Source organism: Coregonus lavaretus, assembly GCF_964263955.1.
Source record: "Coregonus lavaretus genome assembly, chromosome: 26".
NCBI classification, from domain to species: Eukaryota; Metazoa; Chordata; class Actinopteri; order Salmoniformes; family Salmonidae; genus Coregonus; species Coregonus lavaretus.
Window position 1 is genome coordinate 17,734,207 of NC_140013.1, and position 23,493 is coordinate 17,757,699.

The following is a 23,493-nucleotide window of genomic DNA, read 5'->3' on the forward strand; positions in this document are numbered from 1 at the left end:
CTAATGGTCCTCTGTAGCTCAATTGGTAGAGCATGGCACTTGTAACGCCAGGGTAGTGGGCTCGATCCCCGGGACCACCCATACGTAAAAATGTATGCACACATGACTGTAAGTTGCTTTGGATAAAAGCGTCTGCTAAATGGCATATTAATGATTCAATAAACATGTTGATTACGGTGTTATTATTGGCTTCTGCTTTCCCCATGGTAAAGTATGGATGGAGTACATTAACCAATGTATTTTATACACAGATCATTATGAGCCTTATTGGATTATTACATTCTGTAGGTCAAACATATCTTACAGTGACCCCGGAAAAACAAGATTCCTTATCTCAATAAAGGTATCTGGTCCACACAGAATATAATTTCATTTCATGCTAAAGTATTTTCCTAGATTCTTCTCTGAAAATGTCAAACAATCATGTACCATACTGGGCCCATTTTCCATTAGTGATGGACCTAATGGTGGGCTATAAGGTGGGCTTACTTTTTACACATTTACATCAATTTATTCACTGTTGTTGATTGATCCAGACAGTTTTGCATATCTTGATTTATTTGGCTGCGTTTACACATGCAAATGTTTAGCAAATGTTTCATTATTGCGACTAGCCTACAAGTAACAAAACACAAGTCAACATCACAAAAATCTAACAATCAGGACAGAAAAGGTCACACTAATGTTTAGCTTATGTTTTAGGGTACAGACCTACAGGTAGTATGTTTTTACAAGCCTGTCTGATTTTAGTCATCCTAACTCCATACACAATAGGATTTAAAAGTGGCTGGCACATCAGAAAGTACACTGATAAAATAGTGAGAAGTACAGTTGGAACATTTCTCATAGGCCTATCAAATCTACTCTGGAGCAGTGTTAAGAAACAGCCAAAAGAGAAGTTGAGCAGTGAGGCCAGATGAGGAATACAGGTGCTGAAAGCTTTCTGTCTGGTCTCGATGGAAGATTTCAAACAAATAGTCAGAATCTTAATATAAGAGGACACAATAGTAATTAAAGGGACAGCGACAGTCAAAACAATACCACAGAGTCCATAGATGTTATTAACTGTTTTGTCTGATGTTGAACAGGCAAGTTTCACTACCAGGTAGTTGTCACAATACACTTTGTCTATAATATTCCCACACAATTGCAAACGAATAGTTAAAGACAGTTGTATGCTGAATTTTGCAAAAGAGTAAAACCATATTACACAAATTAAAATACACACCCTGTTGGGTGTCATGATGATGTTATACTGTAGGGGATAACATATAGCAAGGTACCTGTCATAGGACATGACTGCTAAATTGCATAATTCAATAGTTCCATATGTGTATATACAAAAGATCTGTAGGTAACAGTGCACAGCGGAAACTGCATGGTCATCTGAAACCAAATGAGTCATGAGAGCAGGAAACAAACCAGCACTACCATACAAGTCATTCACAAACAAACTGCACAGAAACAGATACATGGGTTCATGAAGGCTTCTCTCCATACAAATAACTACAATAAGCACTGTGTTCGCAAAAACTATGGAGACATATAAGACAGTTATTATAATGAAATACAAGTACTTTAAGTGTCCACTGTCACTATATCCAGCTAGTATAAATGACATGAATTGTGTTGAGTTCTCCATTTTCCTAATAGTACCTATAGAAGTATTTGTAGATATGCTTGCTTCACAAGACAAGGATAACGGTGTCTATCAGGTGAAATTATTAATCTCGTATTGATTCATAATTGCTTGATACTTATGAATTGCCATTGATGATCAACTCTTTGCATTATTGCCACAGTATTACTCTTGAAAGTGATTACCCCCATAGGCATCACCATGGCTGTAATGGACACTGAGTACAACATACAGCAAACTTCATTCATCGTGTAGTTCAATAATATTCATATTTTGAATAACAAATACAATTGACACACTCTCAGCTTACCAGTCTTTACTCGGCTGTTACACTTACAAACACTCCAATCATAGTGTGAGAATCAAACAGGATGCTAGTCGTGCCGAGCTGTGGTGTGGTAACACTCCCCGGCATTAGTCACATACAACTCCCCACCAGAGTCCAGGGTTCAATCCCCCTGTGTCCACCTTTCTCACTGTTTCTCCCACTATCCTGTCTCCCCTTCTGATTTTCTTATTGTCTGAAAAGAGTCAAAACACCAATAAAAATACAAAAAATACATATATATATTTTATAACAGGATGTAAGTCTATATCACCTGGTATCTTTCTCCAGACTGCTGTTGTGTGGACATAGGTCTACTGTATGTTCCGTGTCAGTGGGCTATTCCACACTAAACTACTGTCACATCACTGACCTTTTTATGCCTTTTAAAGGAAGCAAAACCCCAGTGTACAGCAGTTTGTTTACTTGAACTCCAATGACACCAATAATTATATTGTCATGCTGTGACTCTCAGCATCCCATGGGTGGTTAGGTTAGTCCAGTGCCGGCTCAGCCAATAAGCGACATAAGTGTCCTGTTATATTTTCTCTCTGCTGCCAAATCCCGCTTAGGGTCCCCAAAAGGCTAAAGCCGGTCCTGGACCAGGGTGTATTGCACGGTCCATCCCCATTTTCATTCATTCTGGAGCATTCATTCATTCTTCGCGGTTATATCTGTGGGGCAGGTGGGTTTAGGATTTTTAAATAGAAAACAGTAGCCTACCTTAAAACATTAGAGAAAGGCTGCAAATGGAGAGTTGAAAATAAAGAGAAGGGAGGGCCAGAAAAGTAATGTTTGGGAAATATTTGGTAAAGTGGTAAAAGAGGATGATAGCAGTGTCAGCTATATTATGTGATGATTGAGGCACTATACAAAGTAAATAGTCACAAGATGGGGACTTCAAATAGGCCTTTGGCAAGTCAAGGGAACTATAACCTCTCACATAGCCTTAATATTAACTTCTACAGAATTAAGCATTTCTTGCAGTAAAATGATACACCAAATGTAGGCAAAATTTGGACTCGGGAACAGGAGTGGAGAAATATAATTTATTTATTTCAGCATCTTGAGAGAATGCGAAGGTGCAGTTAGATAACGTCTGTATAGCGCTTCTATCTTTATTAGCATCATAAAAGCTGATAGCATTTCAACCACATAAAATATGCATCCAAGCCAAACTGAAATCTTATCAGAAACATGTTGGGTCATTTTCAAAGCCTTCGATTTCCCTATAACCGGTCAAACTGATGTAATTTATAAAATGTGCACAGAAAATCTTGTAAATTTTTTTGTTACTGCATGTTCTCCCCGGTCCCTAAATGTCTTGGCGCCGTGAAAGAACCAGAGATGACAAAGAAAACTTTATAGATGTCAACTAAATTGAAGCATTCATTCTATCGATTTATGATATTATTACATTTACATTTTTTATTCTGGTGAGCAAGGTTTTATTTTCTCTTCTAGGGCAACATACGACAGAAGAGAAGCTGCATGTATCTAATTATAGACAAGTTGACTAACAAATAGCCTACAAAAATGTCGGCAATGATAAGCAGAAACATATCGAAATAATTAAAAAATAGAGTTCAATGTAGTCATGACTGCATGTAGTACTGTGCGTTTCCCGGAGTCTGTTCTGGACTTGGGGACTGTGAAGAGACCCTTGGTGGCATGTCTTGTGGCGTATGCATGGGTGTCTGAGCTCCGTGCTAGTCGTTTGAACAGACAGCTTGGTGCTTTCAACATGTCAATACCTCTCACAAAGACAAGTAGGGAAGTCAATCTCTCCTCTACTTTGAGCCAGGAGAGATTGACATGCATGTTATTGATGTTAGCGCTCCGTGTACATTTAAGGCCCATCCGTGCTGCTCTGTTCTGGGCCAACTGTAATTTGCCTATGTCCCTCTTTGTGGCACTTGACCATATGACTGGGTAATAGTCCAGGTGCAACAAAACTAGGGCCTGTAAGACTTGTTTTGTTGATAGCGATGTCAAGAAAGCAGAGTAGTACAGACCTCTCCCCATCTTAGCTACCGTTGCATCAATACGTGTAAAAACTATTGGTCACTAAATCCGGAGAAATGATGGACCCTGTAAAAAACTGTTGGTCACTAAATCCATCTAGAAGGTCCATGTAAAAATGGTTGGCTGGTATGCCCTAACCCGTCTGAGCGGTCAGCTGTGAATGCCCTCACCCGCTATATACTTATAACTGATTGGTTTGGTTCTGCCCACTATAGTGCTGTCCGGTTAAAACATGATGTTCAGGCCCATCACTGTGCTCTTGATAGTCACCACCACACACACACACACGCAGACACAGCTGTTTCCATTTGAAGATGTTTATATGATTTTGGTAATCCGAATGACTTGGCATCCTATTGTTGTGGTTCTATAGACAAGTTTACGCGCTGTATCCCGGGTGGCGCCATAACTCTACACAAATGCATTTCATTTCCGCCGGAAGTTGTTGGCACAACGTCTGCCGGTGTAAACACAGCGATGTCGACGCTAGCTTGGGAACACGGTTCTATCACAGCGAGCACAGCTAGAAAGGTGCCCATTCGCTCAACCACGGCGCCTGACAAGTTTTTGTCAGAACACTTACACCCATCCTTCCGTGGCAATGCCACAACCCGTCAAGGAGCGGAGGGGGAGGAACTTGCAAGGGACTATTTGGAAACTCTGGGCAACAGCATTGAAACCAAAGGCTTAGTGGTGTGCGAAAAGGAACCGTGGCTTGCAGCATCTCCCGATGGAGTGATAAACAACGACATTCTGTTGGAGATCAAATCACCTGTGATGGGAAACAAGTCACTTGCAGAATTTTTGGCAACAAAGAACTGCGAAATCACAACTGTGGCAAACGGAGATAAGGTAGATTACCATATTGCCTGCAATGGTCCAAAAGGCTACTACAGTGGGGGAAAAAAGTATTTAGTCAGCCACCAATTGTGCAAGTTCTCCCACTTAAAAAGATGAGAGAGGCCTGTAATTTTCATCATAGGTACACGTCAACTTAGACAGACAAAATGAGAAAACAAAATCCAGAAAATCACATTGTAGGATTTTTTATGAATTTATTTGCAAATGATGGTGGAAAATAAGTATTTGGTCAATAACAAAAGTTTCTCAATACTTTGTTATATACCCTTTGTTGGCAATGACACAGGACAAAGGTTTTCTGTAAGTCTTCACAAGGTTTTCACACACTGTTGCTGGTATTTTGGCCCATTCCTCCATGCAGATCTCCTCTAGAGCAGTGATGTTTTGGGGCTGTTGCTGGGCAACACGGACTTTCAGCTCCCTCCAAAGATTTTCTATGGGGTTGAGATCTGGAGACTGGCTAGGCCACTCCAGGACCTTGAAATGCTTCTTACGAAGCCACTCCTTCGTTGCCCGGGCGGTGTGTTTGGGATCATTGTCATGCTGAAAGACCCAGCCACGTTTCATCTTCAATGCCCTTGCTGATGGAAGGAGGTTTTCACTCAAAATCTCACGATACATGGCCCCATTCATTCTTTCCTTTACACGGATCAGTCGTCCTGGTCCCTTTGCAGAAAAACAGCCCCAAAGCATGATGTTTCCACCCCCATGCTTCACAGTAGGTATGGTGTTCTTTGGATGCAACTCAGCATTCTTTGTCCTCCAAACACGATGAGTTTAGTTTTTACCAAAAAGTTCTACTTTGGTTTCATCTGACCATATGACATTCTCCCAATCCTCTTCTGGATCATCCAAATGCACTCTAGCAAACTTCAGACGGGCCTGGACATGTACTGGCTTAAGCAGGGGGACACGTCTGGCACTGCAGGATTTGAGTCCCTGGCGGCGTAGTGTGTTACTGATGGTAGGCTTTGTTACTTTGGTCCCAGCTCTCTGCAGGTCATTCACTAGGTCCCCCCGTGTGGTTCTGGGATTTTTGCTCACCGTTCTTGTGATCATTTTGACCCCACGGGTGAGATCTTGCGTGGAGCCTCAGATCGAGGGAGATTATCAGTGGTCTTGTATGGCTTCCATTTCCTAATAATTGCTCCCACAGTTGATTTCTTCAAACCAAGCTGCTTACCTATTGCAGATTCAGTCTTCCCAGCCTGGTGCAGGTCTACACTTTTGTTTCTGGTGTCCTTTGACAGCTCTTTGGTCTTGGCCATAGTGGAGTTTGGAGTGTGACTGTTTGAGGTTGTGGACAGGTGTCTTTTATACTGATAACAAGTTCAAACAGGTGCCATTAATACAGGTAACGAGTTGAGGACAGAGGAGCCTCTTAAAGAAGAAGTTACAGGTCTGTGAGAGCCAGAAATCTTGCTTGTTTGTAGGTGACCAAATACTTATTTTCCACCATAATTTGCAAATCAATTCATTAAAAATCCTACAATGTGATTTTCTGGATTTTTCTTTCTCAATTTGTCTGTCATATTTGACGTGTACCTATGATGAAAATTACAGGCCTCTCTCATCTTTTTAAGTGGGAGAACTTGCACAATTGGTGGCTGACTAAATACTTTTTTTCCCCACTGTACATGCAGGTACAAATTGGGATGCACTGCACAGGGCTTCAGCACTCCAAGTTGGTGATCTGGAACAAAACTGAGCACCTAGAAATCGAAGTACCCTACGACCAAGGCTTTGTCCAGGGGCATATCATAAGGCTGCGCACATTCTACTTTGCCCACATGCTCCCGAAAATTGTTGATGATTTTGTTGAGGGAAGGTTACAGTTCTGCAGTAAATATCTCAACATTTTAAAACCAAAATAAACTGCCTTATTTAGGTCATGCCCACAGGAGCCAACAGATGTCCATTGTTTACATGATCTCTTTATGCTGTGCAATATACAGTGGGGAAAAAAAGTATTTAGTCAGCCACCAATTGTGCAAGTTCTCCCACTTAAAAAGATGAGAGAGGCCTGTAATTTTCATCATAGGTACACGTCAACTATGACAGACAAATTGAGAAAAAAAATCCTGAAAATCACATTGTAGGATTTTTAATGAATTGATTTGCAAATTATGGTGGAAAATAAGTATTTGGTCACCTACAAACAAGCAAGATTTCTGGCTCTCACAGACCTGTAACTTCTTCTTTAAGAGGCTCCTCTGTCCTCCACTCGTTACCTGTATTAATGGCACCTGTTTGAACTTGTTATCAGTATAAAAGACACCTGTCCACAACCTCAAACAGTCACACTCCAAACTCCACTATGGCCAAGACCAAAGAGCTGTCAAAGGACACCAGAAACAAAATTGTAGACCTGCACCAGGCTGGGAAGACTGAATCTGCAATAGGTAAGCAGCTTGGTTTGAAGAAATCAACTGTGGGAGCAATTATTAGGAAATGGAAGACATACAAGACCACTGATAATCTCCCTCGATCTGGGGCTCCACGCAAGATCTCACCCCGTGGGGTCAAAATGATCACAAGAACGGTGAGCAAAACTCCCAGAACCACACGGGGGGACCTAGTGAATGACCTGCAGAGAGCTGGGACCAAAGTAACAAAGCCTACCATCAGTAACACACTACGCCGCCAGGGACTCAAATCCTGCAGTGCGAGACGTGTCCCGCTGCTTAAGCCAGTACATGTCCAGGCCCGTCTGAAGTTTGCTAGAGTGCATTTGGATGATCCAGAAGCGGATTGGGAGAATGTCATATGGTCAGATGAAACCAAAATAGAACTTTTTGGTAAAAACTCAACTCGTCGTGTTTGGAGGACAAAGAATGCTGAGTTGCATCCAAAGAACACCATACCTACTGTGAAGCATGGGGGTGGAAACATCATGCTTTGGGGCTGTTTTTCTGCAAAGGGACCAGGACGACTGATCCGTGTAAAGGAAAGAATGAATGGGGCCATGTATCGTGAGATTTTGAGTGAAAACCTCCTTCCATCAACAAGGGCATTGAAGATGAAACGTGTCTGGGTCTTTCAGCATGACAATGATCCCAAACACACCGCCCGGGCAACGAAGGAGTGGCTTCGTAAGAAGCATTTCAAGGTCCTGGAGTGGCCTAGCCAGTCTCCAGATCTCAACCCCATAGAAAATCTTTGGAGGGAGTTGAAAGTCCGTGTTGTCCAGCGACAGCCCCAAAACATCACTGCTCTAGAGGACATCTGCATGGAGGAATGGGCCAAAATACCAGCAACAGTGTGTGAAAACCTTGTGAAGACTTACAGAAAACGTTTGACCTGTGTCATTGGCAACAAAGGGTATATAAGAAAGTATTGAGAAACTTTTGTTATTGACCAAATACTTATTTTCCACCATAATTTGCAAATAAATTCATTAAAAATCCTACAATGTGATTTTCTGGAATTCTTTTTCTCATTTTGTCTTTCATAGTTGACGTGTACCTATGATGAAAATTACAGGCCTCTCTCATCTTTTTAAGTGGGAGAACTTGCACAATTGGTGGCTGACTAAATACTTTTTTCCCCACTGTATCAGTGTGCCTACTGTTTGATTGAAAATAAAGTTTGATGTAATTTCAATCCTTAGAGTGCTACAATTTATTTTAACACAGTTCATAATTCATAGTAAGCTCATACTGTACATAAATAACACTGGATTAATTAATTGTTTTGAGGAAACTAAACAAATGGCTTCAACAAGAAAGATTGCGTGTTTAATCTTAACAGGTATTAAAAAGTAAAATACAAAAGCAGCCCACACAATTACATCACTATGAAAATATTCATATATAATATTAAAAAATACAATGCACGCGGTATTTGTTGTGTTTATCTGTATTTAATGAACAACATGGCTGGGTGATGGTAGACAGGGACACAGGGCAAGATTCTAAACCTCACTGATCAGTGGACTCTTCAGGTTAACTAGGCCAGCACAGATGGCACAGTCAATGATGCAGGTGGTTCGAGGGTAGTTCCTCTGAAACGACAAGGGCAGGGTGGCACGAATGGTCTCTCTTGGAAGCCAGGGGATCAGGAATTTGAACTGTTCACCCATCACGTCAATCCAGTGACTAATCACAATGCTTGCCATGGATGTAGACACATTGAAGCGGTGAGCAATATCTCCTAATATTAGGTTTAGTTTTAGTTTCATCAACGTCATAAGTATTTGGTCAACAACAGGAAGGGTAATTGATGGCTTACTGAAAGGCAACAACACCGTCACCAGGGTGAAGAATTGAACCATAAGCACTCCTGTATACAGCCGGGACCTAGCATCATCAATGACCGTGGTGCTGGTCACAGTAGGACCCATTTCTGCCTCGCACTGTGTGGCCTTGTCTACTTTAACAGACTGTGTTGAACAGTAAATGTGATCAATATGTGACGGATCCTCCCATTGGGTCTGGGCATCTCGAAATTTTGGTGTAGCAGGCTCGGCCTCACAGACAGGCTGACAGGTTTCTGGAGCATCTAAAAAGGGGAAGAGAAAACATGGATGGAGCAAAATTAATGCAGGCATAGAGTCCTCTCACTACAAACATCACAATGGAAAAATGTGTACTACAACATTGCACTCACACGCACACACACAATCATCATCACAACAGCCTGCCATCTTGCATTGTATTTATGATGTAGACTAAGGCACACACAGGCAGGCACACACACACACACACACACACACAATTAATGATGTAGCTATCGTGGGCATTGTTTGTCCCATCTCCAAAACAATCAACTGCCTTAGCAAAATACCGGTAGCAATGTTAATGTATGACAACTTCTTCATAATTAACAGTATTGTCAGCTTCATAGCTAAAGTTGCTGAACTTACCCTCAGATTCAAGTCTGCCTTTCTTTATCTGGGAGGAGGCAGTGGTCCGCTGGGTGAGTTGACGCCTATTTGGCTGGGGAGGGCGATTGTATCCCAACCACAACTCTGGGAAAGGGTTATCCTTGGTAGGTTTTTGGTCAACAAAGTGATAGGAACAAACAAAAACGTTGAGGGGTGGTTTCTTTAGATTCAATGCCTTCAGCCAGGTCCTTGATTCCGAGTCGGTATCAGGCTTGCGAAAAAATGTAAACAATGGAGCGCATGGACATTGCCTCTTTGTAGCTGGTTTGTGGTCATAGCACTCTCTATCTAACCACTCGTTCAGGTGCTTTCTCGAGTTTTTGCAACCAACTACCGCACACGTCGTTCCCGAACCACTTTTCTTCATGTTGTAATTGTAATTTTTATATCCTCTTTGTCACTGCGATATCAGTGCTTTGTCGGCACAACGGAGCTAGCTAGCAAAACAAACCCAGCCCGGCAGAACGGAACTGGATTGCATCGACGGGAGGAGTTCAGGAAGTAGAGCGGAAACGGCTCAAAAACTTGTCTATAAGACAAAGATATGCACACATGTAAACAGTATTAGTTAAGGGTTATAACTATGCAATATATATATATATATATATATATATATATATATATGTACATTCATAAATGGCAAATGGCATTACACTTATATCATGTCTATAAAGGGCTATAAACACAGCATCAATATAAACTGAAACTGAAACATTCACCTCTTGGAGAGCGAGAGAAACGAATTACTTGGATTTACAAAGGGTCAAGATTTATGGCACCCTCTCTCTCCAGCCTTGTGTGAGTCCTTATCAGATCTGCCATGGCGCCACAGGGTCGTAAATTACTCTGTGCATGAGGAAGCTCCAAGAACTGTCTGGGATGACTCTAGAAGCTCGCCCATGGCAGCGCAATGAAACACCTTAATAAAGACCACTATGGAAAACGCTGTGGTAGCGTGTGCATGCAAAATACCATGTCCACCAACACAACAATTTAAACCACTTCTGCAAAAGTACTTGTGCAACCAATGCAATAATAACACTTATGGCAGTACGGAATAATACTACATATGATAAACAATATGCAAAGCAGTATTGGCAACTCTAAAATGAAAGAATACTAACAGCCATACAGTAGGACATATGGCTGAAACTTATCCAAGTAACATGAAGCAATTAGTTGTAATGACCTATTATGACACAGCATGTAAAATCCCCAATAAACCCCCCCCCCCCCCCCCCCGCAACTTACATTTCGATGCGCGCACAACATTCACACATTCATGTTACTGTCGACAATAAAACGTCCTCAGAAACATGCATCTTCTCCCTTCGGACGATGATAACACTCTGACCTGAGTGGGTGGGTGCAGTGTCCAGATGTGCATTTCCAAGTGCTCTGATTGGTTGGGAATAGTAGGGCTATGATAGTTGAGGGATAACTAAGGTAGGCTGAGCAGCCAAACTAATGGGACTTAAGGGAAATTGGAGGGACTGTGAGGGGAAGTTAGGTAGAGAGAAGAGGAGCAGGACGGCCTTATTTACAATATGTTTTGACCATGACAAAACATGTGATAATCATATAAGAATTGTTCAGGAAGGCAAGTATATGCAAACAGAACAGTTAACAATGTTCTTTCCTCATTGCATTCCGCTGCCTGGAAAAATGTATCAGCTTTGATTTACTTTGAGACACAATAATGTGTTTGTATTTTGTACCTTACAGGTCATGGGTCGCTTTGAAGATTTCCCCAGACAGATACCGACCAACTCTACCAAAGCACTTCTATCTCTTCCCAGGCCTCTGAGTAGTTGTGATGGTTGATGAATTGTACTGTATTCACAATGTAGGAATAAGGGTGGAACATTGTTTTACACTCCTCATAAGACCATCACCAGTATGTTTTGATTGTATTGTTATAATGAACCTTTAAAAGTTGTAATATCTTATTTTATTATCAGCAAATTAAAATCTCCTTCCTGTAGTGCTACTGGGTAGCCTAGGTAGTCTTTTGTTCCAGCCCTGCTCTAACACACCTGATTTGGCTAATCAAAGTCAAGATGAGCAGCTAATTAGTAGAATCAGGAGTGTTAGCGCAAGGCTGGAATAAAAGTGTATAGGGTAGGCTACCCAATAGCTCACCAGGAGGAGGATTGGCCACTCCTGTTTTAACATTTAGAAGATAAGCAGTTAAGTCTTTGTGAAACCACCCACTGCTGGTCGAAAAAACCCCGAATGCATCCGGTTTTCAAGGGAAAAGGAAAGAGAGTCTGTGTTCCAGGCATCTTAATTCCTCCTCCACATTTACTGGATTGGTTGAACAGTGCAGAAGAGAACCTCCCCGACAGCTTTTTTCTCTATCGTCAGGACCAGAAAGAAAGAAACTCAGGTGTTTATTTTATGCCTGCTACATTGGGTTATGTCAACACAAATGAGAGAACACCTCACTCTGACCATTTTAGTCGCCATAGACTCGTTTTCAAGTTATCTAGAAAGGTTAGTGGCTATAACCGTGTTACTGTTTTGCAAGTTCAAACGCTTCCCACCTGCAAAGACACACACAAGAAACACCCACACCAAAGCATGCATCCAATACACAAATATCTTTGGCTGTTAACTAACATGCTATTTGACATTCACAATTAACTTTGTGGTTGAACTTATTTTCTGAAAGCCGCACTGCCCCCACAAGACAAAGTTACCCTTTGAAACAGGTGAGCATTTTATATAGAATTAAGTCTTTGTTGGAGGATCTTGCCATTCAAGGCTTGATCCCCCAAGGGTGGCTGAATACAGGTGAATTACTACAAAATGTACAACTTTAACAAGAAACTCAATGCAGAGAACTGGCAACCTTTTTCTAGCACTTGTATGTGCGACTCTATTGCTGCGAAACGAACATTGTTGCAAAACAAACATAGCTACAGCTGGCACTGAAATAAAACTGTTAAAAACTAGTTTGAAGTGTCTGTTAACGAACGTTGCACTTCCGTTCTGCAAAAATGTAGCTCTGTATAGTGGGATATTTTTCATCCTCCTAACCTAATAGAAAAAATCATAACACTCCCAGTACTTCATCATAGAGGGAATGGCCAGCAAAGCTACAATCAATGGTTGGCTAGTCAATATGTCAATACAACTCAAGATGCAAGGTTTATCCAATCACAAGTGTAAATCATTTGACTCTGCCTATTTGAAGGTTAGTCCCTCATATTTGGGAGTTGCTCTGTTTCTGTTACTGTTACTGCCTGATGCTATACATAGCCTAAGACAGTAAAAAAACATAATTTCGAATTGTCCGAATGTTATTATAGACAATCCTTTTGTCAGAATAAGAAGAGAGAATATATGTTCAAATTGGAGAGACATTTGTGTAGTGATTAAATTAAACTGAAATTCTGAATAAGATATTTCAGTTAAATATTCTTGTATCTTGTTTATGCAATTTATATCACTCCAGATGTGTAGACTACATTCAACCATACTTTCTAGTTACATGCATATTCTTGTTAATGCATCAATGAAACAATGAATTGCCTTCAAAAGCGGTCGTGATGATCCATTTATTTTGAGAAATACACTGAGGAAGAGTATCACATTTCAGGAGAAGACCCAGATGCAGACAGTGTCGAAGTAACAAAAGTTTATTACAAAAATAGGGGGCAGGCAAACGACAGGTCAAGGGCAGGCAGAGGTCAGTAATCCAGATCGGAGTCCAAAATGTACAGAACGGCAGGCAGGCTCAGGGTCTTTTAGTGGACAGGTGGACGTAAAATGACCGGTAGTCCCACAATACAGGCAACTCTTCGTGTGAGGTGGAATCCTTGGGCGGGTGAGTGGAATTCCTTTCTTGGTTCCCTTAGTTGCCCATCAACCCGAATGGTCAAGGCGATGAGTGAGTCGAGATCCGTCGGTAGTTCCCGGGCTGCAAGCTCGTCCTTTACTTCCTCCGATACTCCGTGCAGGAACGTGTCGAACAGCGCTTCCGGGTTCCAGTCACACTCAGCTGCCAACGCTGGAGTAACTTCCGGGCAGCCTCTCTCCCGGACAATGGAGCATCAAAAACCTTCCTTAGCTCCTGCATGAACTCCTCCAGACTGAAGCATACGGCCGACTGTTGTTCCCACACTGCCGTAGCCCAGGCGAGAGCACTCCCGGACATCAGTGTGATGAAGGTATGCTATCTTAGAGCGGTCCGAGGGGAAGGAGGAGGGCTGCAGCTCGATGATGAGCGAACACTGAGCGAGAAATGCCCGACTGGTTCCCGACTCTCCAGCGAAGCGTTCCGGGGAAGGTAATAATCCAGGGTGGTGTGACAAGGTACAGAACGGCAGGCAGGCTCAGGGTCAGGGCAGGCAGAATAGTCAAAACCGGGAAAACTAGAAAAACAGGAACTTGAGAAAGACAGGAGCAAGGGAAAAGACGCTGGTAGGCTTGACGAAACAAAACGAACTGGCAACAGACAAACAGAGAACACAGGTATAAATACACTGGGAAAATGGGGAAGATGGGTGACACCTGGAGTGGGTGGAGACAATCACAAAGACAGGTGAAACAGATCTGGGTGTGACAAAGAGGCCTTAAGAACATAGATCACAACTCAATAACGCCCAAAATGTAAATGATTTTACAGTACTGTAACCACAAGCATTATTTACATAAATTGTTTTCAGAGTATTTAGAATAAAGCACCCAGTGGGGGAAAATACACTATATATACAAAAGTATGTGGACACCACTTCAAATTTGTGTATTCAGCTATTTCAGCCACACCCGTTGCTGACAGGTGTATAAAATCGCGCACACAGCTATGCAATCTCCATAGACAAACATTGGCAGTAGAATGGCCTTACTGAAAAGCTCAGTAACTTTCAACGTGGCACCGTCATAGGATGCCACCTTTCAAACAAGTCAGTTCGTCAAATGTCTGCCCTGTTATAGCCTCCCCGGTCAAATGTAAGTGCTGTTATTGTGAAGTGGACACTGCTAGGAGCAACAACGGCTCAGCTGCGAAGTAATAGGCCACACAGCTCACAGAACGGGACCGCCGAGTGCTGCAGCCCGTAATACTTAAAAATCGTCTGTCCTCAGTTGCAACACTCACTACCGAGTTCCAAACTGCTTCTGGAAGCAACGTCAGCACAAGAACTGTTCGTTGGGAGTTTCATTAAATGGGTTTCCATGGCCGAGCAGCCGCACACAAGCTTAAGATCACCATGCGCAATGCCAAGCGTCGGCTAGTATGGTGTAAAGGTCACCGCCATTGGACTCTGGAGCAGTGGAAACGCGTTCTCTGGAGTGATGAATCACGTTTAACCATCTGACAGTCCGACGAACGAATCTGGATTTGGTGGATGCCAGGAGAACGCTTCCTGCCCGAATGCATAGTGCCAACTGTAAAGTTTGGTGGCGGAGGAATAATGGTCTGGGGCTGTTTTTCATGGTTCCGGCTAGGCCCCTTAGTTCCAGTGAAGGGAAATCTTAACGCTACACCATACAATGACATTCTAGACTTCCAACTTTGTGGTAACAGTTTGGGGAAGGCCCTTTCCTGTTTCAGCATGACGATGCCCCGGTGCACAAAGCGAGGTCCATACTAAAATGGTTTGTCGAGATCTGTGTGGAAGAACTTGACTGGCCTGCACAGAGCTCTGACCTCAACCCTATCGAACACCTTTGGGATGAATTGGAACGCTGACTGCGGTCCCAACATCAGTGCCCGACCTCACTAATGCTCTTGTGGCTGAATGGAAACAAGTCCACACAGCAATGTTCAAACATCTAGTGGAAAGCCTTCCAAGAAGAGTGGAGGCTGTTATAGCAGCAAAGGGGGGAGCAGCTCCATATTAATGCCCATGATTTTGGAATGAGATGTTTGACGAGCAAGTGTCCACATACTTTTGATCATGTAGTGTTTACATTGAAGAGTAGTGTTGCATGTTGTTGTTGTTCTTTGGATCCCTCCGATGTCAACAACTACAGACCAGTATCCCTTCTTTCTTTTCTCTCCAAAACTCTTGAGCGTGCTGTCTTTAGCCAACTCTCTTGCTATCTCTCTCAGAATGACCTTCTTGATCCAAACCAGTCAGGTTTCACGACTGGTCATTCAACTGAGACTGCTCTTCTCTGTGTCACGGAGGCTCTCCGCACTGCTAAAGCTAACTCTCTCTCCTCTGCTCTTGTCCTTCTAGACCTGTCTGCTGCCTTTGATACTGTGAACCATCAGATCCTCCTCTCCACCCTCTCCGAGTTGGGCATCTCCGGCGCGGCTCACTCTTGGATTGCGTCCTACCTGACAGGTCGCTCCTACCAAGTGGCGTGGCGAGAATCTGTCTCCGCACCATGTGCTCTCACCACTGGTGTCCCCCAGGGCTCAGTTCTAGGCCCTCTCCTATTCTCGCTATACACCAAGTCACTTGGCTCTGTCATATCCTCACATGGCCTCTCCTATCATTGCTACGCAGACGACACACAACTAATCTTCTCCTTTCCCCCTTCTGATAACCAGGTGGTGAATCGCATCTCTGCATGTCTGGCAGACATATCAGTGTGGATGACGAATCACCACCTCAAGCTGAACCTCGGCAAGACGGAGCTGCTCTTCCTCCCGGGGAAGGACTGCCCGTTCCATGATCTCGCCATCACGGTTGACAACTCCGTTGTGTCCTCCTCCCAGAGAGCAAAGAGTCTTGGCGTGACCCTGGACAACACCTTGACGTTCTCCTGCAACTCGCTGTTGGCTGGGCTCCCTGCCTGTGCCATTAAACCCCTACAACTCATCCAGAATGCCGCAGCCCGCCTGGTGTTCAACCTTCCCAACTTCCCCCTCACGTCACCCCGCTCCTCCGCACACTCCACTGGCTTCCAGTTGAAGCTCGCATCTGCTACAAGACCATGGTGCTTGCCTACGGAGCTGTGAGGGGAACGGCACCTCCGTACCTTTAGGCTCTGATCAGTCCCTACACCCAAACGAGGGCATTGCGTTCATCCACCTCTGGCCTGCTGGCCCCCCTACCTCTGCGGAAGCACAGTTCCCGCTCAGCCCAGTCAAAACTGTTCGCTGCTCTGGCACCCCAATGGTGGAACAAGCTCCCTCACGACGCCAGGACGGCGGAGTCACTCACCACCTTCCGGAGACACTTGAAACTCCACCTCTTTAAGGAATACCTGGGATAGGATAAAGTAAACCTTCTACCCCCCCTTACCCCACCCCCACCAAAAAATAAATAAATATGAACATAAAAAAAAATTATATATTGTAAAGTGGTTATCCCACTGGCTATAAGGTGAATGCACCAAATTGTAAGTCGCTCTGGATAAGAGCGTCTGCTAAATGACGTAAATGTAAATGTTAATAACTCCATAAGGAGTCACAAAATTGCACTATTAATTGCACCCTATTCCTTTTATTGTCCACTACTTTGGCTTTGGTCAAAAATAGTGCACTATATAGGGAATAGGGTGCAATTTGGGACACCTCCAAGCATTTTCCTGCTCAAGAAGTGTGCTACAATTACTCTATTCTTGAAATATTTGTAAATCACTTTCCCAGAAGAGGGTGATATATAACAAAAAATTAGGGCACATTTAACCTTGCAAAATGGCTTATATTTCCGTATCTGCCTACAGTACATTTTGTATTTTGGGTATATCCTATCCGCTTCAAGTTACACTTAGTAATATGACATCATCATACATAGCGGGGTAACATCCTGCAAACAGACACCAGCACAACAGAATTCAAGACTTCCGCTATTGATCGTACAGATTTGTGACTTGTGTCTTCCTTGAGGCATGCCCACATTGTGAAGAGCCAAGTGTGGCAGTTTTGGCAGATTGTACTTTTATTTTTGTTGACTTCTGAAATCAGGTTTCCCTGCTGTGTAAGATATAACTAAAGTCTCATATTAATGATTTTGTGTGCATTACACTTTCTAAAAACTGCCCATCGAATCTGCTGGAGGTTAAGTCCATATATGATAGGGTTTACAGCCCTCTAACCAATTGTACTATTATGTGTGTTTCTTGGCGTTATTTGTAATTTATTCTGTACATAATGTTTCTGCCACCGTCTCTTATGACCAAAAAGAGCTTCTAGATATCAGGACAGTGATTACTCACCTCGTATTGGACAAAGATTTTTTCTTCAACGAGTTGGACGCGAAGGATATTCTACAGACACCCGACAAGGCCCAAATCCCTGTCATTCGCATGAGAAAGAGACGGAGATATTGTGGACGTAGGTCGGGGTGCCTTGTAAGGATCTGACGGCGAGCGAGTAAACTGCCTCTTCCATCAATCCTATTAGCCAATGTTCAATCATTTTAAAATACATTGGATGACCTAAGAGGTTATCCTGCCAATGGGACATTAAAATCTGTAATATCTTATGTTTCACTGAGTCGTGGCTGAACGATGACATGGATAACATACAGCTGGCAGGATATACGCTACATCGGCAGGATAGAACGGCTGACTCCGGTAAGACAAGGGGTGGCGGTCTGTGTATTATGTAAACAACAGCTGGTGCATAAAATCTAATACTAAGGAAGTCCCGAGGTTTTGCTCGCCTGAGGTAGAGTATCTCATGATAAGCTGTAGACCACAATATCTACCAAAGGAATTTTCATCTATATTTTTCGTACCTGTCTATTTACCACCACAAATCGATGCTGGCACTAAGATTGCACTCAATGAGCTGTATAAGGCCATAAGTAAACAGGAAAACGCTCATCCAGAGGCAGCGCTCCTAGTGGCCGGGGACTTTAATGCAGGGAAACTGAAATCCGTTCTACCTCATTTCTACCAGCATGTTAAATGTGCAACCAGAGGAAAAAAAACTCTAGACCACCTTTACTCCACACACAGAGACGCATACAAAGCTCTCCCTCGCCCTCCATTTGGCAAGTCTGACCATAACTCTATCCTCCTGATTCCTGCTTATAAGAAAAAACTAAAGCAGGAAGCACCAGTGACTTGGTTTGCTTGCACAGACTGGAATATGTTCCGTGATTGAGGAGTACCCCACATCAGTCACTGGCTTCATCAATAAGTGCATCGATGACATCGTCCCCACAGTGACCGTACGTACATACCCCAACCAGAAGCCATGGATTACAGGCAACATCCGCACTGAGCTAAAGGGTAGAGCAGCCACTTTCAAGGAGAGGGACTCTAACCCGGACGCTTACAAGAAATCCCGCTATGCCCTCCAACGAACCATCAAGCAGGCAAAGAGTCAATACAGGACTAAGATTGAATCGTACTACACCGGCTCTGACGCTCATCGGATGTGGCAGGGCTTGAAAACTATTACTGACTACAAAGGGAAGCACAGACACAAGCTGCCCAGTGACACAAGCCTACCAGACGAGCTAAATCACTTCTATGCTCGCTTCGAGGCAAGCAACACTGAAGCATGCATGAGAGCATCAGCTGTTCCGGATGACTATATGATCACACTCTCCGTAGACGATATGAGTAAGACTTTAAAGCAGGTCAACATTCACAAGGCCGCAGGGCCAGATGGATTACCAGGACGTGTACTCCGAGCATGCGCTGACCAACTGGCAAGTGTCTTCACTGACATTTTCAACATGTCCCTGACTGAGTCTGTAATACCAACATATTTCAAGAACACTAAGATAACCTGCCTAAATGACTACGTCTGTAGCCATGATGTGCTTTGAAAGGCTGGTCATGGCTCACATCAACACCATTATTCCAGAAACCCTAGACCCACTCCCATTTGCATACCGCCCCAACAGATCCACATATGATACATTTGCACTCCACACTGCCCTTTCCCACCTGGACAACAGGAACACCTACGTGAGAATGCTGTTCATTGACTACAGCTCAGCGTTCAACACCATAGTGCCCTCAAAGCTTATCACTAAGCTAATGACCCTGGGACTAAACACCTCCCTCTGCAACTGGATCCTGGACTTCCTGACGGGTAACAACACATCTGCCACGCTGATCCTCAAAACCCTTCAGGTGTGCGTGCTCAGTCCCCTCCTGTGCTCCCTCTTCACCCATGACTGCATGGCCAGGCACGACTCCAACACCATCATTACGTTTAACGACGACACAACAGTGGTAGGCCTGATCACCGACAATGATGAGGCAGCCTATAGGGAGGAGGTCAGAGACCTGGCCGTGTGGTGCCAGGATAACAACCTCTCCCTCAACGTGATCAAGACAAAGGAGATGATTGTGGACCATTGGAAAAAAAAGAAGACTGGGCACGCCCCCATTCTCATCGACGGGGCTGTAGTGGAACAGGTTGAGAGCTTCAAGTTCCTTGGTGTCCACAATACCAACAAACTATCAGACTAAACACAACAGTTTTAACAAAACAAATTCACATCCTCCTTCAAACTCTTACTCTTAAAAAAGATCCCAATAATATCTGTACATTATCAGACTTCTGAGGTGTGAAATATATAAAAAACCTGTGTCCATGAAATGTCTTCTTGCTTGACAGAGGGAGACTGTGTCACGTCTCCTCCCGCTGCTCTCCTCCGGCGCTCTGATTCGCCGGCCTACTGAGCCACCGGTCTGAGCGTAACACTTAGGCAAAAACGGAATTGAAACCCAACGCACCCTAATCACCTCCAGCGCACCTGCACCTCATCATCTCATCACCACCCCTATTTAGCCCTGGACTGTTCTGGATGATGTTGTGTGTGATTGTTTAGCTTCGTGTCGTTTAAGCTATCTTTGTTATTTCTCTTTGTCATTGTTAAGTAAACCTTGACCTTGTTAATTCCTGCGTCTGCGTCCTGCCTCTTCGTATACTCAGTACTCGTCACAGAATCACACACCAAACGAAAATGGATGCAGCAGGAGTTTCCCAGTGCCTCGACCTGCACCAGCTACAGCTTGCCCAGTTGAACGCCGCCATGCAGGAAGTGCTCCAAACTCTGCCTAATCTGCCCAGCGCTCCGGTTCCACCTCAGGGGGCGGTGAGTGCCCCCAATCCACCGGCTGAAATTAGCGTTCTCTGCGCACGGCCTTCAGGAGAGGCTTACGGGAGGACATCAAGACGGAACTCGTATGTCGGAACGACGAGATGGACCTTGATACCCTCATCACCACATCCATCCGTCTTGACGACATGTTGAGAGAGAGACGACATTCCCAACACCTCCCGGAGCCTTGACGCATACCCCATCTGAGCTATGGAAGCCGCCCTGCTTCCGAGTCTTCACCCATGGAGGTGGGAAGCACCCCCTACACCACCTCGGACCACAGATCTCCTGGCGGACCACAGATCTCCTGGCGGCTCCCTATCTAGGCGGTACGACTCCCGTCGCTGCTCCGTGAGTGTTACGTCAGCTCCTATCACAAAACCATTGTTTTTAGTTCCCATAACGGTGACTGGTTATTCCTTCTCTTCCATTTCTACCGCAATGATAGATTCCGGATCAGCGGGGAATCTTATAGACAGGGAGCTGGTCTCTGAATGGGTGTTGCCCACCGTGCCACTGCCATCTCCGCTACACATCACCTCACTGGACAATAAACACCTTGGATCAGGCACCATTACGCACATCACTCTCCCCATCACCATCACCATTCCCACACTACCGGAGCACCACGAGAAGCTGTCATTCCACATCATCACGTCACCCCTTCACCGGATCGTCTTGGGATTGCCCTGGCTCAGACTACACAACCCCACCATCAATTGGAGCACCAAGAGGATCATAGCCTGGTCCACCTCATGTCGGAAGACCTGCCTGCCGGTGGTTTGTTGTTCCACGTCAGTGGAGAGTACGGAGTCCACCCTCCAGCCCAACATTCCACGTGAGTACGCAGATCTCTCCGATATCTTATCTTCATTAAAGGCTACGTGTCTCCCTCCTCACAGGCCCTGGGACTGCGCCATTGACCTGCTGGAGGGACAACATCCCCCGAAGAGTCGCATTTACCCCCTTTCCATGGCGGAGACTGAGGCCATGGAGAAGTATGTGGCGGAGACCCTGAAACAGGGGTTCATCAGACGCTCTACCTCTCCTGCCTCCTCCAGCTTCTTCTTCGTAGCCAAAAAAGACGGAGGACTGAGACCATGTATTGACTACAGGGGGCTGAACACAGTCAACACCAAGTACCTGTACCCCCTCCCTGTGGTTCCGTCAGCCATCGAGCAGCTACGAGGGGCCCGGTACTTTACCAAGTTGGACCTGAGGAGTGCCTACAACCTGATCCGAATCCGGGAAGGAGATGAGTGGAAGACGGCATTCAGCACTACCTCAGGCCACTATGAATACTGTGTCATGCCCTACGGCCTCGCCAACACACCTTCTGTGTTCGAGTCCTTCGTCAATGATGTGTTCCGGGACATGCTGAGTAGACCGGTGGTGGTGTACATCGACGATATCCTGATCTCCTCGGCTACGTTTGAGGAGCACGTCAGGGACATCCGAGCTGTCCTACTCTGCCTACGGGAACACAGCCTGTTGGTGAAGTGGGAGAAATGCGAATTCTACCAACAGGTCATCTCCTTCCTGGGATACAGGATCAGTCTTCAGCGGGTGTTCATGGAAGGAGTGAAGACGGACGCCGTCAGGTCATGGCCAGTTCCCACCACCATCAAGGGCCTACAGAGCTTCCTGGGCTTCGCTAATTTCTACCACTGTTTCATCAGCTTCAGCTTCATAGCCGTCCCGCTCACCTCTCTCCTTAAGGGTGGGCCTCAGAAGCTGGCCTGGAACCCTGAGGCTGACGCTGCCTTCAAGAGGCTGAAGGAGAGGTTCACCACAGCGCCCATCCTAAAACACCCAGATCCATCTTGTCCTTTCATCCTGGAGGTGGACGCATCGGAGGAGGGTGTGGGTGCAGTCCTCTCCCAGCGGCATGGTAAGCCAGAGAAAATATATCCCTGTGCCTTTTTCTCTAAAAAGCTTACCCCCGCAGAGAGGAACTATGGAGTTGGAGACAGGGAGCTGTTGGCGGTGGTCCTCGCTCTGGAGGAATGGAGACACTGGCTGGAGGGCGCAGTCCATCCATTCTGGATTCTTACTGACCACCGGAATTTGGAGCACATATGGGCAGCGAAACGGATGAAGTCTCGTCAAGCCAGGTTGGCCCAATTTCTCACACGCTTCCAATTAATTCAGTCCTACCGCTCAGGATCCCAGAATGTTAAGGCCGACGCACTCTCCAGGATGCACCATACCGGAGAAAGGAAGGATCTGGGGGTTCCTATCCTGCCCTCGTCTCTCAACGTTGCTCCTGTCGTTTGGGATGTGGACGAAGACATCCGCCTGGTGGCTCAGGAGGACCTAGCGCATGCCAATGCCCCTCCGGGGCGCGTGTATGTACCCACCAGTGTCCGTGGCCGCCTGCTGATCTGGGCGCACACCATCCTTACGGCAGGGCACTCTGGTAATACGCGCACCCTGCATTCTCTAGCCCAAAAATACTGGTGGCCCACCTTGGCTTCTGATGTCTCCCGCTACATCAACTCCTGTTCCGTATGTGCTCAAACAAAGACACCTCGGAACGCCCCGGCAGGCAAACTAGTTCCTCTCCCAGTGCCTCAGCGACCTTGGTCACACCTGTCCATTGACTTTGTCACCGACCTTCCATGTTCTGACGGCTTCACCACAGTCATGGTGGTCGTAGATCGGTTCTCCAAATTATGCCGTTTTTTGCCACTAACTGGTCTTCCTTCTGCTCTCCAGGTCGCTGAGGTCCTGTTCCAACAGGTCTTCCGGAATTATGGACTTCCGTAGGACATCGTCTCGG

General features: G+C 44.9%; 1 protein-coding gene across 1 annotated transcript; it reads right to left on the minus strand.

The window, feature by feature from the left end:
- Positions 1 to 691: 691 nt before the first annotated feature.
- Positions 692 to 1,642, minus strand: LOC311101632 (olfactory receptor 11A1-like; the record flags this gene model as incomplete). The annotated part of the gene is made up of 1 exon (XM_084142764.1): positions 692 to 1,642. The coding sequence occupies one exon, from the start codon at positions 1,640 to 1,642 to the stop codon at positions 692 to 694; it is 951 nt and encodes a 316-aa protein (XP_083998890.1).
- Between the last annotated feature and the right edge of the window lie 21,851 nt (positions 1,643 to 23,493).